The following is a 13,233-nucleotide window of genomic DNA, read 5'->3' on the forward strand; positions in this document are numbered from 1 at the left end:
CTTGTGAAGCAGTTTTAGAGGAAAAATTTTTTAAATATGACCCAAGGGTTAGCAGAATTTAGGCAACAAATTAAGCAATAAACAGAAGATATTTCAAATGTCTTACCATTATTGTTCACTGAGGGCAGGTTAGGGGAGCGAGCTGGAGGCGAGTCATCATCAGAGCTGGCAACAGTCTTTATGGCATCATGGTAAAGTGGGGTGGAGCTGGGCATTGCAAACTTGGACATGCGTGACATCATGATGGAGAGAGGGTTCTGGGATAGTGTTGGTTCAGGGGGTATGGTGTATGGACTGCCAGACGGGACGTTGCCGGGGAGAGACATGGAGCCAGATGGAGCCCCTGATGAAGGAGGGGCTGAGGGAGGACCGTTACCACCTAGAAGACGACATGCGGATGAGAGAATGATGACATGACAAAGAAATGAGAAAACTTAACAGCAGAAACATTACATTCTCTGAATTATTCATATATGCAATATTAACAATAGTAAAACCCATTGCAATGTATATAGAACTTTGGCTGACTAAGTTTATGTGGGTTCTAAATTATGTGGCCACAAGAGGGAGCCACTGGACCATAACCCACCCAACCCCACCCCTCATACAGATGTGTAAACTTCAATTGAGTGATGCACCTAATAGATACCCACCATATAACATCTATTTTATTTTCAGTTTTGTAGACCACTCTGTTTTCAAGAGATTTAAATTCAGACCTGAATTAAAAATTTTACATATGAAATCAACAATCACTGACTCTAGTGACTAAAATTGCATTACAAAGACATTCAACATCAAACCAAATACCATAACACAAAAAAAATACCATCATCAACTCAAGCAATTTAATAAAAATGAACTGACAAAATGAGGAATAAATATTGAGATGTGATGAAGGGTAAAAACGCATACCTTGCTCCATGCCCCCCATCATGTTTGGTGAAGTGATACTGAGGGGAGGCTTGCCACCCTGAGGCGGCACTCCAGGACTCTGCATGGGTGGTTTTGGTGAGGAGGCCCATCCTGGGGACGGGTTAGGAAGGGAAGGAGACCTCATATGAACAGGAGAGGCACCTGCTGAACCCATCATAGAGTGGGGAGACTTCATTGGTGCTGAAGTTGGAGGAGCTGGAGGGGCACTGGGGCCTGTGGGACCAGTGAGCATGCCAGCCAGCTGGGACGGTGTTTGAGGAGATTTTAGGTTTCCCGAGGGAGAGCCCATCATAGGGGACTGCACTTGCCTCAGAGGAGGGGACTTAAGTGGGTTAACACTAGGAGAGTTCCCCCCACCTGCTTGGACATTCAGATCTGCTGGCTTGCGGCCCCTCTGACCTTGTGCTGGACCACCAGCAGAAGGGAGATGGTTAATACGGCCATTACCTCCTGTTGGTGTAGATCTGTGCTCTGGACCAAAAGCTTGGTCTGCATGTGGACCCCTCATTCCTCCAGGACCCCCAGGGAAGGGCCGTCCAGGTCCCATAGGAAAGTCTCCTGACTGTGTCTGCTCAGGGAAGGGAGGACCTTGCATGGGCCTGCCTTGTGGACCTATGTTCTCCATTGGAGGTCCTCCGCCTCCCCTCATTCTCATTATCTCATCAGGACTCATATTCATGGGGGGATCTCGTAGTTTGGAAGGGTGCATATGAGGTCCTGGCCCAGGGCCAGGCCCCATGCCAAACTCAGGCCCCATATCCCTGCCCCCCATTCCTTGGAGCCTAGATGACGGACTCATAGGACCATCACCAGGCATTCTGGGAAACATACCCATGCCATTACCAGGTTCCATTCCGCCTCTTTGGTGCCCCATCATCCTCTGCATGTCCATCATCATCCCAGGAGGGAGGCCCTTCTCTCCACCCATTCCTTGGTGGAACATTGCTTCTTGGACTGACTGAGGGTTTGGGAAACGCTCACCACGAGCCCCTGGACCGGCAAACATTGCCCCAGGACCTCCAGGGAAGCCTCGTGCTTCTCCCATCCGTGGAGGCATGTCATCAGGCCAGCCCATTCCAGGTCTTGGGGGTCCCTCCATCTCAGGATTCATCATACCTGAGAAACCAGGCATCCTCTGCATATGTGGGGGCATACCCCTGGGGCCTGGACCCATGCCCATGCGTTCCGGGTAGTGATCTGGTGGACCACCTGGTCCTCCCCACATCTCTCCTGGGCCCATCTGATAGGGAGGAGGAGGTCCTCGCATCATGCCACGTGGACCATGGGGATGCATCATCATGTCTGGAGGAAGTGGTCGGTGCTGCATTTCTTGTTTCTTCCTCTTCTCTTCATAAAACTCCTGCTGTAGTTTCAACCAAGCCACTTGTTCTGGGGTCATCTGATCTCCTTCTCCGCAGCCCCCTGGACCTCCCATGTGTGGACCCATTTCATCTTGTGGAAATGGGGGCATGTCCCTGGAGCCATGGGGAGGGCCAAAAGGTGGACCTTGTGGACGAGGTCCTCCTGGTCCACCTGGCGGTCCAAGGCTTTGAGACTGTGCCATCATAGCCTGTAGGGGACCCTGCTCAGGCCTTCGGGGTGCACCATCAGGACCCCCATCATGTGGTCCACCATGGGACTGTGGAGGCCCAGGTGGTGGGGCATCACGGTCATCAGGGAAAAGCATCCGCTGAATATCTCGCAAGGTCTGCAGGGAGCGCTGGCGATGTTCCAACTGTTCTTGGGACAGACCCTCTGTGTTGGCCTCCATGTTCAACAGCTCCTGGGCCAGCTGCTGCTGTTGTTGCTGCTGTTGAGGTGTCAGACCTGCTCCACTAGAGCCTCCTCCCTGCCCTCCATCAACTGATGTTGGAGGGTTGAGGCCTGCCTCAGGTTGGGGGACAGGGGCCTGGTCAACTGGGGCTGTATTGTTACTAGGGCTACTGCCAGGAATATTTTTGGATTCCATGCCTGTAGAGGATGACCCTTCTTGTGGAAGAACACCAGACTGGCTTCCTTGATTTGAAGGCTGGGGTGGAGCTGGCTCTGTCATGCCAGGTAAGGACGGCTTGGATCCAGGCTGGTGGCTCTGATCTTGGGCATGGGATGGGGGTTGCTGGGGAGGCTTGGAGTCATTTCGCAGGACACTTGCTGCATTGTTCTTTAAAAGAGAGGGGCAGAAACAGGATTAAATTATGACACGAAGGATGATGATGCTAATGTTCTCTGCAAAATGTTACTGTATGTAAGCATACATGTTCCAAAAACCAATGAACTTGTATGTGTCTTTACCAAGAGGAGGTGAGCTTTGTCCTTGCTGTTGGAGATGTTTTTCATGTGGAAGGCAATGATGTTTTCTGTATGGCCAGTTAGAACTGCATCAGCTGCCCTGAGGACAAGAAGGCAGACAGTCAGATATCAGTCATCAGACACAATAGTATATGTGAGTGTGTGTGCGTGTGTATTTGAGAGACACTGAGCTGGATGAATGAGTACTAGATGGGACCATGAAGGTAATGGCAAGGTCAACAGACAAGCAAACTATTGCAGACACACACACCTTCCACTAAGCATCCACATCTTTGATCTCTAATTCCCAACAGAGGGTGTTAATCTAAGCCAAGTGTATACTCCCACTGAGAAATACACATGCTTATGCAGATACACACAATAGATTTAGGCTATAACTGAGAAAGTTGGGGGAAGCAGTTTTAGTGCCATACACACACGCAGCTCCAACAAACATCAAAGACATCAACAGCCACTGATGACAGGGGCACAAAGATATACTTAAGGCAGTTGACATTGTTAGCAATTCCGTTTAATTTTGAACTGCAATTCAACAAAGCCTTTTGCTGTGGGTGTATGTTTTTCTTGTGGAAAAAAAGCCTAAATGTTGATTTGATAATTTAATTAATTAGTCTAAACATATTAATATTTAAAACTTGGAGAGATAACTGTTAATATGAATAAATAACCAGAACTAAACAGCAATGTCTAATTTCTGAAATATAATATTTGGAAGCTACAAGCAGCAAAAGATAACTTTCAGCTTCCTTACTTATTTGCCATCTCTGTGGTGAAGACATAAACGAGTTTGGAGCCTGGTTTCTGGCCAGTAGCAGGTTCTGTCGTAGAGCCTTGGCCTCCTAGCGTATTGTGGGAGGGAGTGGAGGAGCGACTGAGTCCGGCATTGGAGGTAGAATGTGTGACAGAGTCCTGGGGCTTCACATCACTGGAGTTACAGTCTAGAGGGAGACAACAGGGAAGACCACAGCTTTAAGAGCAGCACAGGCTTGTGGGAAATGTAGTTCTACTTAAAAGCTGTAAGAAAGTCCAGTCGATCAGCAGAGAAACTACCACACTTGCTTGGATGCACACGTTAGCACACTTACTGAAGAATCCTTTGTCATCTTCGTCACTTTCTCCCCCAGAGCACCAGTCAGCTCCACTGTATGGCTGCCTCCTCTCTGCCACACACATTCTCTTCACCCTGCTACTATCTGTACAGACACACACAGCCATCAGTAGACTTGGGTTTATCAGTGTGAGTGACAATGAGGGACTGCTAAGTATATTTTTCAAGCTGTCCAACTGACACTTTGTCTGGGCAGCTTGTGCTGTATAACCAGGAGACGATATATATGTACAGAATAAATATGATAGTCTGATAATGCTGTACTGGCTATGATGGTTCATACCTTTTTCCTCACTGGTAGGCGTGCCACTCTCTGGCTGTTCAAATGACTCCACCGAGGTGCTTCTCTCCCTTTTGACTTTCACCTTAGAGCTTGTACCAGATGTGAGACCCTGGCCATTCTTTAACCCCATTCCCCCTGCAACATTTTGAGCCCCTTTGGCACCCAAGGTCTTGGGGTCACAGGGTGAGGGCTGTGATTGGCTGCCTGTGCTCCCTGGTTTACCCTGATTGGGCATTTTAGAGTCCATCTGGGCAGCAGTGGAGGGGGACATGACAGGAGGTGATCGTACCATGGCCTCCGTCTTAGGTTTAGGGCTGAAAGACAAAGAACAGATAAAAAGATCATAGTTAAAATTAATATATTTACAGCATCATTTAAGACAGTTACTGTTTCATGAAAGCAGTCCAAAACAACAGATATATTACATTTTACACATATATTACATATTTTAATATCCTCTGTCCACTTGAACCTGCCTGAGATGCAACAAGACATTCTGTGTACTTTCAAATGGTTTCATTGTGTCTTCTTACATCCCTGTGACCTTGTTTCCACTCATGCGACACATACAAGAAGTTGAAAATGGGGCATATTAAGCAAAATGCCTGTGGTTTTAAGATAGCTTATTCAGTAACCATGCTCTGGAACTGGGCATAAACCAGACAAGAGGAGGCATATATTCTGAGACAGCTGGCGATCCATGAGGTCTGATATCCCCCAGCACCCAATTATAACATGTACACTTGTTCCCCAACGTGGTACCCAGGAGAGGGAAAAGACCAAAAGGAAAATGTGATTGTTCTTTTTTTTTCCCCCTCCTTTTTTTCCATTTACAACCGCTAAACATAATGTCATTATGACATCCAACAGTTGGCAGAGATGTCTATGAACACACGATTAGGTTACTGGTATTGGGAATTCAGTGCACACACTTAGACCCGGAACAGACTGCAGAGGCACCGGCCATCTACAAATGACTGCTGCTGACTAGTTATGAGAGCGAAGCAGTTCAGTTCAGGCAAGCAGGACATATCCAACTGGCAGAAAACTCCCTTACCACACCCTAATCTCTTTCTCCGTTTCTCTTCCTTATACACACACCAACAGACACACACTTGTACAAGTAGCATGAAGCAAATGCCAACATGTCCAAAAAGCACAGCCACAGCCTAGCACACTGTATGTACGTCCACACAGACACACAGCTACTTGAGAAAGAAGGCAAAGCCAGAATTTTGGCAGTCCAGACAGCCGTTTCCAGAGGCTCCAGAACCATGAGTCAGCAGGGAAAACTTCCAAGCACAGTGTACTCCCTGACCCTAGAACAGCTCTGGATCACACATAAGGACCTTTCAGGTAAACTAAAAAAGCAGAGAAGCTGATTTTACATCTGCATTACACCTGACCTACATCTCATTTCTACACTGCATAGGTTTCTGTCAGATTAATCATACTGAAAGACTCAGTTTCACTACTGATCGCATACCGCATACACTGTTGGTAACAACTTTGGTAACAAGCTGTGGTTGCACAAAAGCTCATAGTTAACACTGACAACAGGAAGGCCTCAGACTTGGCCCATTCAGTGTGGAATTTGCACAGTCTCTTCAAATTTACATGGGTGTCCACCAGCTCATTGTATTTCCTCCCACATTAAAAGACACAGATGTTAGGTAGTACTGTATTGTGCAATCGGTCAATCTAGAAGTCTTGGGAATAGCTGCCTGTTGTACTTAGATTGTCAGAATGGATCAAATTTCAGTATAGGGATTAATAAAATATGACAAAAAAGTGTCATAACTGAAGTTTTTTTACTCCTGATCAGCTTTTTCAAAATTCAAAACTCAGAACATTGTGCATTTTGCAACTAGTTAGATATGAACATTTCACAATACACCAAACACTTAGATGAGAGATGCTGCTCTGATCATTCTGAAACCGATCATGTGAACCAGAGGAATGCTTAGATTGGCATCTGCACTATTTTTTTTTTTGCAGGAAGCTGCACACACATTCTTTAGGTAGCCTCAGTGTTTCTGATTATAGAGTGAAAATTGGTTACTTCACTTCATTGTGGTCTGAGTAAAGGGCTGTGTGTTTGGATTTCTCCTGTGTTCCCAACTGTTACCAATTACTGACAGCTAATGCTTGTCCATTTTCGATATTGTGGTGATTTTTAAATTACTTGAAACAGATTGTTGCTGGACAGAAGGCTGTGCGTTCCCAGTAATGCTTGCTTATACGTTATTGTAGTTAAATAAAACAATTAAGGGGTTCTGTTATTATTAGCAGTACACAATAACGTCGAAGATTAAAAGAAGGTGATTACCACAATAATGTTAGCCATTACAACAATCTGTTAAACATGGTTCAGTTGAAATTTTACTTCTGCTTGCTGTGCAGTTAAAATGCTGTACTGCTGTTCATAAGCAGTCCGGATTAAATGCATAATTTTTAATCAATATTCAGATTAGTGTTTGGCTGAGTAGACCGTTAAAACAATCTGCATCTCAGTCACACACGCATACACACAAACTAGTGCTTGCTTATTATCAACGCGGCATAATATAGTACTGTATGACTGTATTGCAGCAGTAGACCCAGAGGTTGTCGGTGTGCGAATCCACTCACCTCTGTGTGTTGGTGGATGGGGAGTTCTTTATCCTATTGGAGTGCATTGATGGGGCTCCCAGGACTACAGAACAGGGTGGAGTGATCAGCTGGTGTGGACTGCCTGTGTGTGTGAGCGGCGCTTTTGCACGCACGTTCCTGGATCCAGGAACAGGATTTCCAATGTTCGGCAGGTTTCCCCGACCGTCCTTGGCCTCGTCTCTCTCTTTCTTTCCTCGTTCCTTCTTGCTGAAATGTGTCGCTGCTGTACCTGCCGCCGCTGGCCTCTCCTCTTGGACCTCCAACATATTCTCTATGTCCTTGTTTGTGTGGATGTGTGCGCGCTCGTGTGCGTGTATGTATGTATGTATGTGTATGTGTGTGTGTGTGTGTGTATGTGTGTGTGAGAGAAAGTGTGTAAAAACAATAACAATAGTCCAGAAGGCTTTTCTTGTTGAGTGTGTATTTATGAAATTCCCCAAAGGGGGCTTTCAAGGCCCTTGGGCACACTGTTGAGAAAGAAGACAGTGGAAAAAGGACAGTTAGCAAAAGTGGAAAAGGGGCGCACAGTCTGAACAAACTTAAAGTGACACTCCACCCAAAATCTTTTTAGTATCAATCTTGCAGTGCATGATTAGAAGGTGGAAAAGTTGACTGTTTTCTCCTTAATGGAGGCTCTGGTAAACCTCTGTTCATGCGAGTTAGACTGGCTTCTAACAGGCCTGTTTTATGGAAGACATTTTGACATTGCTCAGTAGGAAAAGCACAGGGGTCAATAATAAAATTAATTACTGGGCCACTTGAGCAGACCCAAGGTAAAATGTCTGCTGTCATACAAATATTTTAGCAGTCACCTCTCAACTCTATCTGAGCTTTCTGGCAAGATAAGCTCCATTTTTACTGTTTATATTACACATTACGATATTTTGTTTTTCTGCTATATATTTTGTGTTACGAAGAAGTGTGTGAATTTTCTATGATTTGGACAGAGTTATTCATTTTGGAGTGATTCGGGTGATTTTGGTGGCCACTTCATTGTCATCGAAATTAAAAATATTCAAATTAGGCTGAAAGGGCATTGAAAATTGGTTGGCTTTGATGGCCCACAGATTTGGCTTTGGGTGCTGGTTTAAGTGGTAAAGAAATAAGTTGTGTTGCCTTTTGTAGTGGCGACAATTGCAAGACACTGCCGACAAAGTACCTGCTTTTACTCAACATCGTCATTTCTGTAGTTTAAATATTTCCATAAAACTGATGTTGCATTTCTCTTTGCAATCTAATTTTCCTTTTCAGTGTGTGCCTCCTGTTCCTGACTCATTATGCTGGGCACATGTGGAGCCTGCATGTCAACAAACTTTGTGTCATGTAAATAAAGCTACAAAAAAAACTCAGTGTACTCAACAAGTCTTACATTGGAGCAAATTATGGTCTATCACACAGACTTCATTTGTAGATTACGCATGGAAAATGAGAACCGTGCAAGCTTTTCTTTTTTGCTTCAAGCAGCAACAAAAGTTGTATCACGATGTGTTTCAATTAATGTGCCTTACTTCCCAAACGTGACTATTTACATGCATACATCGCAATGTCAATGCTGAAATGATGAACTGTGTGGGCCCAGTTCATAAAAGTTTATGAGGACAAGTGACCAACTTCAACCACTAACAGCAAAAAGGGAATCCCATTCAGACAGCTAAACTTGAGTAAATTATGTCCCATCAGACAGACGTCTTTTGTAGATTAATCATGGAAAATGACAACCATGCAGGTTTGTGTTTTGCTCAAAGCAGCAACATAAGTTGCAGCATAATGTGTTTGAACTAATTTCCCTTATTCCACACTGCATGTCTGCTACGATGGGACTATATGAAGCACGTTGCACTGTCAATGCTGAAATAATATTGTGCAGTCACAGTTCATATGTGTTTACTATCACAAGTAACCAACATTAGCAGCTGATGGTAGAAACACCGGACAGTGTAGAGGATCATATCCAGACCTGCAAGCTTTAGAATGGTGAAAAAGATGACCAGGGAATTCTTCCACAGTTTTTTAATGATATCATCTCAAAAATAGATTAAAAATTAGATTAAAACGAAAAGGCAATCTGTTTTTTAAAAACACATACGTTTATCAAATTTCAATTATTTTAACCATAATGATTGACAACCATTTACATACGTTGCTTTAATAGATTTATTTATTAGTTTTTATGGTAAGCCTATCCTGCTGAAGAAGTCGGCTTTGACTGACAAAATTCTGAATCGGGTGAAGCCCTAGTCGGAGCCGGTAATAACCTCCCTGTGGCCCTAAGCACAGTTCTGCAAAGGGGCCCTCCTACTTGACCCGAGAGCCATGTAAACCATATGCAGTTGCCACACAGTCACACCTGACACCCCAGCAGTCCCACTACAGTCCTTCCTCCTTAGAAACAGTTTGCTCTGAACTGTTGGCCTAAGAATACATACATAACAATACCATTACTAGTTTTATGTGCTGCCTCTGGACCATTCAAATTGGCTCCCCAACATTTCCTTTTATACATTTTCACCTATTAAATACTACTTACAGTATGGCTTGACTGTGTACTTTATGACTATTACTTACTGAGAGAGGCACACCCATGTTGCCAAGTATTCCCAACATTTTAAAATAAAGATATAAAATGTTTCATATCAGTGTATACAGTGTTGGTCAATAAGTCATAACAAGAAACCATGTCTGATGTCGTTATATTATAACCAGGTTTTCATCTCTTAAATATCAATAGTACTACTGGTTTGACATTAGATGGGTTAGCTGTAGAGACCTTAGGACTGTAGGTTTCTGCTGTGTGCTGGTGAGGGAGCAGGAGAATTGCATGAGAATCCTGTTCAAGAGTGCAGCCCAGTCAGTCAGATTACATTGTCATCCTGAAAATATTTAGGAGCTCTTCCAAAACACTCAACATTGTAACTGGCTCCAGAGTTCCCCAGGGAGAGGGAGGTGGAGGGTTTGGGGGGTTTGTTGGGGGGGAGCGCCACTGGGAACCAGACAAATAGACCGACTCCTGCTACAGCAGCAACACTCGTCTCACTGGTCTACAGGAGAAGTGATTTACAGGGGACGCGGATCACTACTGCACACAATCAGAGGCAGCCTTCAACACAGGAACAGTGGAGGCTTGTGTATTCAAATTAAACTGATTAGATTATTGAAATATAAAAGCACACAGTGTGACACAGGGGTGGAAGCTCTTCAGAGAAGTGGCGGGCTCATTGTCACATTATTTACAACAAAAGTACTTGAAAAAAATCAATTCCAAGTCCAACGAAATGTTTCCGTTTTGCGATACAACATGCATTGCCGAAAGAAGGTCCACAACATACAATAATACGCGAGTAATTCTGCAGCCGTGATGTGGAGTGTGTAGAAATGAACTCAAACGTCACAGAGCAAGAGCTTTTGCTCAAACGACAATCCTAGTAAAAGAGTTCAGTTAATTTTTTTTGTGGTCTAAATAATTACACACTTTCAGCAGAAAAGACATTTGGAGCACAACATGTTCTGCTTGTGATGCCTCTTATGTCGCCACTACAGTTGGGGGTTTGTTAGTGCCCAGTTTGGACTAAGGAAACAATGAGAATGTGTGAGGGAGGACAGGGGGGAAAAACAGACAAAAAAAAGAGATGCAATCTAGTTTTGCTGTTGACTGCTATTTGCTCATCACACTGAGGCACTGACTTGCGCAAGTGAGAGTGGAAAAGAGGCAGCCACTCGGAATCAAATCACTGTCAATAACATCGTGCAGAATTTTAAGCGTTTGTCAGGACAGGAGAGCAAAAATGAACAGTGAGGACAAAAGTGGAACTTCCAACAAGACACATCTGAAATGTGAGGACGAAGTGGCACACAAGCATCATAATCATATATTACATTTGCACCACATTCATTTTGGGGACACTTTTGCTCAGCGTACAACAAAATGGGTTTAAAGTCCATGAAAACAACACAAATCTCTAATCAAAATTCATACGGTGTACCCAGCTAATAAGAAGTTTGGATATACAGCAGCAATGCCTCATAGTTTTGCCATTTCTAGAGATTAGTAAATGCTATAGCTAAATGTCAAAGCCCAGGCTATGTTTTAAATGAACTAGTTATCTCCATTACAGCTTTTTGGTTTGTTTGTCAGTCTAGCAGAGGAATTCTGCAAAAACTACCAAGCCAATTTTCATTAAACTTGGTGGAGGGGTGGAGATTGGGCACAGGAAGAACTCATTAAATTCTGGTGCAAATACAGTAAGGATTTGAAAATATCACAGCATGAACCTCTGGCCTTGAGGGATGCCTGTATTCTCTGAGCACCATTCTAGTTTGTTTGTTTAGTCCATGTGTTAAAACGGTACAAAAAGCCAGGTAGGGTCAGTTACAGTCACTCATTTGTACATTAAAAAAACTTATATACATAGTGTGGAAAATGAATAAAGACAATCTAAAACTGAAGTTCAATACGCCCATAGATCTGCACACTGGGCATGACTGTTGGATACTGAAAGTTTCAAACATTTTCAGATGCAAATGCTGTTCAACCATCCAGCAATCACTTCAGTTAACGAATGGTGAAACTTTTAGCACAATCCACCAAGGTTTAGTTTTAAAAAGCAAGTTTCTGGCCTGCCGTGAATGGTCAGTGACTCTGCTGTCATTACCTTAGTGGGGAAATCATTCCTGCACTGTGGAGTGAGAACAGAGAGAAGAACTTTTACTGAAATGTGTGACCAGACACCAAATGTCCTGCGCTACAAAAAAACTATCCCTGAAAACTATTATTGAGTTTGCTTGCGAAGATATAATTTATACTGTATCAAAGAACCGGCTTACAACTTCATTCAGCCCGAACTAACATGCACGCCCTCAAGGGACTTCATCTAAACCTAAACCCCAATCATACACAAATGCGTGTAATACGAGTACGTGCGCGCGCGCACACACACACACACACACACACACACACACACACACACACACACACACACACACACACACACACACACACACACACACACACACACACACACACACACACACACACACACACACACAAAAACAGCAGGAACTGTCAATCACCTGTTCCCTCAAATTGCACGCTAACGAGACACTAATTGGAGAGCTTGCTGACATGACTGTCATAAGGAATGCACTGACACACACATTCACGTCAGGTGTGCATGCTGCAGCCAGCCGCACACACGCACACACAACAAAGCATCGTAGAGGTAATCACAGAGATTTCTCTTCCTCTGTCTCCAGCAAAGACGCTGAACTGTCTGTCATGGCACACACGAGGAGCTGCAGTGCATGCAAGTTAATGGGAAAACAGTATAATGAGGCTCTAAAAATGAGCTTTTTACCTCTGATATAAATATGAGGTTCCACATAAAAAGAAGGCAGAAAATAGTTCAATTCAATTAGATTTGGGTTTTCTGACGCGGGTGGCATTAAAAGGGAGCATTTCATTTCATGCTTATGTAACAATCATCGTACGGTGGCTGCTTAGAGAGCAGACCCTTCCCAGCTACGTCACCCAAATTCCTTTGAAAAGGAGTGGGAGGCTTTCTACCATTGTAGTATCCACTGGTATACTCCACTACTAAGGTGTGGGATCAGCGACACCAAAGGAACCTTGACCTTGCTGCCAACCTAGTCCACTGGTTTAAATTTTTTTTTGGCACAACAATGCTACAAAGACATTATTTTTGAAAGGGACACACACACACACACACACACACACACACACACACACACACACACACACACACACACACACACACACACACACACACACACACACACACACACACACACACACACACACACACACACACACACACACACACACACACACACACAGAGAGAGAGAGAGAGAGAGAAACCATCTCTCTTCCCTCATCTCACCCGTGCTGTTGGCTGTAAAAGGGCCTGCTGATGTTTCAACCTTATTTAT

The 13,233-nt window shown here is 44.1% G+C and overlaps 1 protein-coding gene across 4 annotated transcripts in view; it reads right to left on the reverse strand.

Moving 5' to 3' along the window:
* Positions 1-13,233, reverse strand: part of bcl9 (BCL9 transcription coactivator) — a 28,413-nt gene that overhangs the window by 2,476 nt on the left and 12,704 nt on the right. For all 4 annotated transcript variants that reach the window (XM_023285931.3, XM_023285930.3, XM_023285936.3 and 1 more), the window contains exons 3-9: positions 7,269-7,756; positions 4,638-4,951; positions 4,332-4,439; positions 3,998-4,184; positions 3,229-3,325; positions 916-3,097; positions 107-379 (exon numbers count right to left, since the gene is read on the reverse strand). In XM_023285931.3, coding sequence (XP_023141699.1) covers positions 107-379; positions 916-3,097; positions 3,229-3,325; positions 3,998-4,184; positions 4,332-4,439; positions 4,638-4,951; positions 7,269-7,555 — 3,448 coding nt within the window. In that variant the 5' untranslated portion in view covers positions 7,556-7,756. The remainder of the gene's footprint in view (positions 1-106; positions 380-915; positions 3,098-3,228; positions 3,326-3,997; positions 4,185-4,331; positions 4,440-4,637; positions 4,952-7,268; positions 7,757-13,233) is intronic.

The sequence above is a fragment of the Amphiprion ocellaris genome, chromosome 11 (assembly GCF_022539595.1).
Source record: "Amphiprion ocellaris isolate individual 3 ecotype Okinawa chromosome 11, ASM2253959v1, whole genome shotgun sequence".
Lineage (NCBI taxonomy): Eukaryota > Metazoa > Chordata > Actinopteri > Pomacentridae > Amphiprion > Amphiprion ocellaris.